A 2,859-nucleotide genomic window follows, 5' to 3' on the forward strand; every position below is an offset into this window, starting at 1 on the left:
ATGGCAACTGCCAGCATTTCTTTCTCAGATGAGCAGTTTCTATGTCCTATATGTCTGGATGTGTTCACCGAGCCGGTCTCAACATCATGTGGACATAACTTCTGCAAGGCTTGTATTCAACACTTCTGGGACAGCAATGACATTTGCCAGTGTCCTATGTGTAAGAAGACGTTTCTCACCAGACCCGAAATACAAGTTAACAGTGCGATGTCAGAGTTAGTTGTTCACTTTAAGAAGTCGTCTCAAGTTAACCCCTCAGTTCCAAACTCATGTGCTGATGACGTGTGCTGTGGTGTGCTTTGTGATTTCTGCTCTGAAACGCAGCTCAAGGCCGTTAAGTCTTGTCTGATATGTCTGACTTCTTTCTGTGAGACACATCTGGAGCCTCACCAGAGAGTTGCAAGCCTCAAGAGCCACACCTTAATAGACCCTGTATCGGGTCTGGAAGATAGGATGTGCAAGAAGCACAGCAGGCTCTGTGAATTCTACTGTAGGACAGACCAGACTTGTATGTGTGTCATTTGCATTAGGACAGACCACAAAGGTCACCAAATTGTACCGCTTGAGGAAGAATATGAATCCAATCTTGCAACTCTGCCTGAGACTGTGGCAAAAGTGCAGGATATGATCCTCGCAGGGTCTCAGAGGATCTGTGAGGTCGAACGCTCAGCCGATGCCAACAAAAGGGAAGCTGAGAGGGAGATGGCTGAGAGCGCCCAGGTCTTCACTGACCTGATACACTCCCTTGAGAAAAGCCGGGCAGAGCTCGTCGAAGTGATCGAGGAGAGGTGTAAATTAGCAGAGCAACAAGCAGAGGGCGTCATCAAAGAACTGAAGATGGAAATCGCCGAGCTTGAGAAGGAATGCGTTGAGCTGGAGCAACTCGCACACTCTGAAGATCACTATGGCCTTGTCCTGCTCCTGTCACGCCTGACCACTCTGACAAACAAGGAGCAGAAGAGCAACGTTGTTGAACGGAATCCGTCCGTTGCCTCTTTGAGAGCAGCCGTGTCGCGGCTGGAAGCGACACTGGATCAGGAAATGGAACAGCTCCCCGGCATCAGACTGAAGAGGATTAAGGAATATGCGGTGGATGTGACCCTTGACCCAGACACCGCGCACTGCGGCCTCATCCTGTCCCGGGATGGAAAAGAAGTGAGGCATGCGGCAACGCCTCTGAATCGCCCGGACAATGAAAAGAGATTTGAGGTGTGTTTTGAAGTGTTGTCAAAGGAAGGCTTCACGTCAGGGAAGTTTTACTACGAGGTTCAGGTAAAAGGAAAGACTAAGTGGATTTTAGGAGTGGCGAGAGAGTCTATTGAGAGAAAGGAAGACATAAGCTTGTCAGTTGGAAATGTGTTCTGGGCCTTAGTGCTGGAGGAGGGCAAATATCTAGCATATGACACACGTGTGTTCAAACTGTCCCTGAGAGAGAAACCCCAGAAAGTGGGAATCTTTGTGGATTATGATAAGGGACAGGTCTCTTTCTATGATGTGGATTTTAAATCTCATATCTATTCTTTCACTGGCCAACACTTTAAAGAGAAACTGTTTCCTTACTTCTGCCCTGAAGACAACCAAGACGGGGCAAACAGTGGCCCCCTAATCATAACTCCTGTACATCGACCAAGCTTAGTTTAGTTCACCTGCAGAATATACCAGAATATTTACTAATATTATTGCTATGTATATAATTGTGTCATTATTGATTGTGCTAATGAGGTTGCATACTGTAAGATTCAGCACTGCTTTAGACTTGCCCATTTCCCCACTTAAAAGGCCCTCTCCTTTATTTTTTACTTTTACACTAAATCCCTTTGCTGAAAATAGCCGATCTACAAGCTCACAATGCAGCGTTGCGATGCGTTGTAAGCTTGTAGATCTGCTATTTTCGTTCAACCCATAATAGGGACGCTAGGGTTCATGTGGTTCAAATTATCCATTACATAAGTAACCAGCATAACCTACATATATGATATATGAAGGCACAAAACAATGCCTAGATAAATAATCACATTACGAAGTAACAATAACAATGATATAAACTTATAATGATCGGTCCATGATGGGTCCATTTCAATTTAAATCAAAATGTACACATCCGTTAATGCGTTGGGAATGTAATACATCTTTACTTTGGCATGAGGTGTTTTTGTGACATTTCTTTTGTTATATGATGAATGATGTACCAACGGTATAGTATTTAGTTCTAGGGTGCATTTAACTTGCATAATTTAATGTATAAAAACATACAATAAATTGTTAAATTCTAGCAGAAAATGCATGTGAATGCATTCTGTTTTGCCTCTTGATTTAATTCTACGAATGCATGAAACTACAGTTATGGTGGTACAGTTGATAATGTATGCCTTTTAGCATTATTGTATAACTGTACCTCAGTACCTTTTGCAAACTGTTAATAAAGCATCCAATGAACCCTGTCACTGCAGTTACAGTAATCATGTGTAGGCCTACTTCTTCCCTGTCAATAAACTTACAGTAGTAGTTTATCATGTGTAGGCTTCCAATCCCTGTCAATAAACTTACAGTAGTAGTTTATCATGTGTAGGCCTACTAGGCCTACTTCTTCCCTGTCAATACAGTAACAGTAGTACAGTACAGTTTATAATGTGCAGGCCTACTTCCCTGCCCCAGTGCTTTTAGGGTAAGAACCTGTTAACCTTAATTGTGTCCATAACTTGTCCTCACTTAAACCATAACCACTGATTAATTTCCACTGCTCATCAGGAAGCCACAATACACAGTAAAATCCTCAGTGTTCATTTATCCATTTGTAACTGTGAGAGCGCACAAATGGAACCAAATGGACCAGTAATCTACTTGCAGTGCAAGTAGATA

General features: G+C 42.9%; 1 protein-coding gene across 1 annotated transcript; it reads left to right on the plus strand.

Annotated features, from left to right (window-relative positions):
* On the plus strand, positions 1-2,328 carry LOC311063496 (E3 ubiquitin-protein ligase TRIM21-like; the record flags this gene model as incomplete). The annotated part of the gene is made up of 1 exon (XM_084082974.1): positions 1-2,328. The coding sequence occupies one exon, from the start codon at positions 1-3 to the stop codon at positions 1,639-1,641; it is 1,641 nt and encodes a 546-aa protein (XP_083939100.1). The 3' UTR covers positions 1,642-2,328.
* Between the last annotated feature and the right edge of the window lie 531 nt (positions 2,329-2,859).

Source organism: Gymnoscopelus microlampas (assembly GCF_963454915.1).
Source record: "Gymnoscopelus microlampas genome assembly, chromosome: 16".
NCBI lineage: Eukaryota > Metazoa > Chordata > Actinopteri > Myctophiformes > Myctophidae > Gymnoscopelus > Gymnoscopelus microlampas.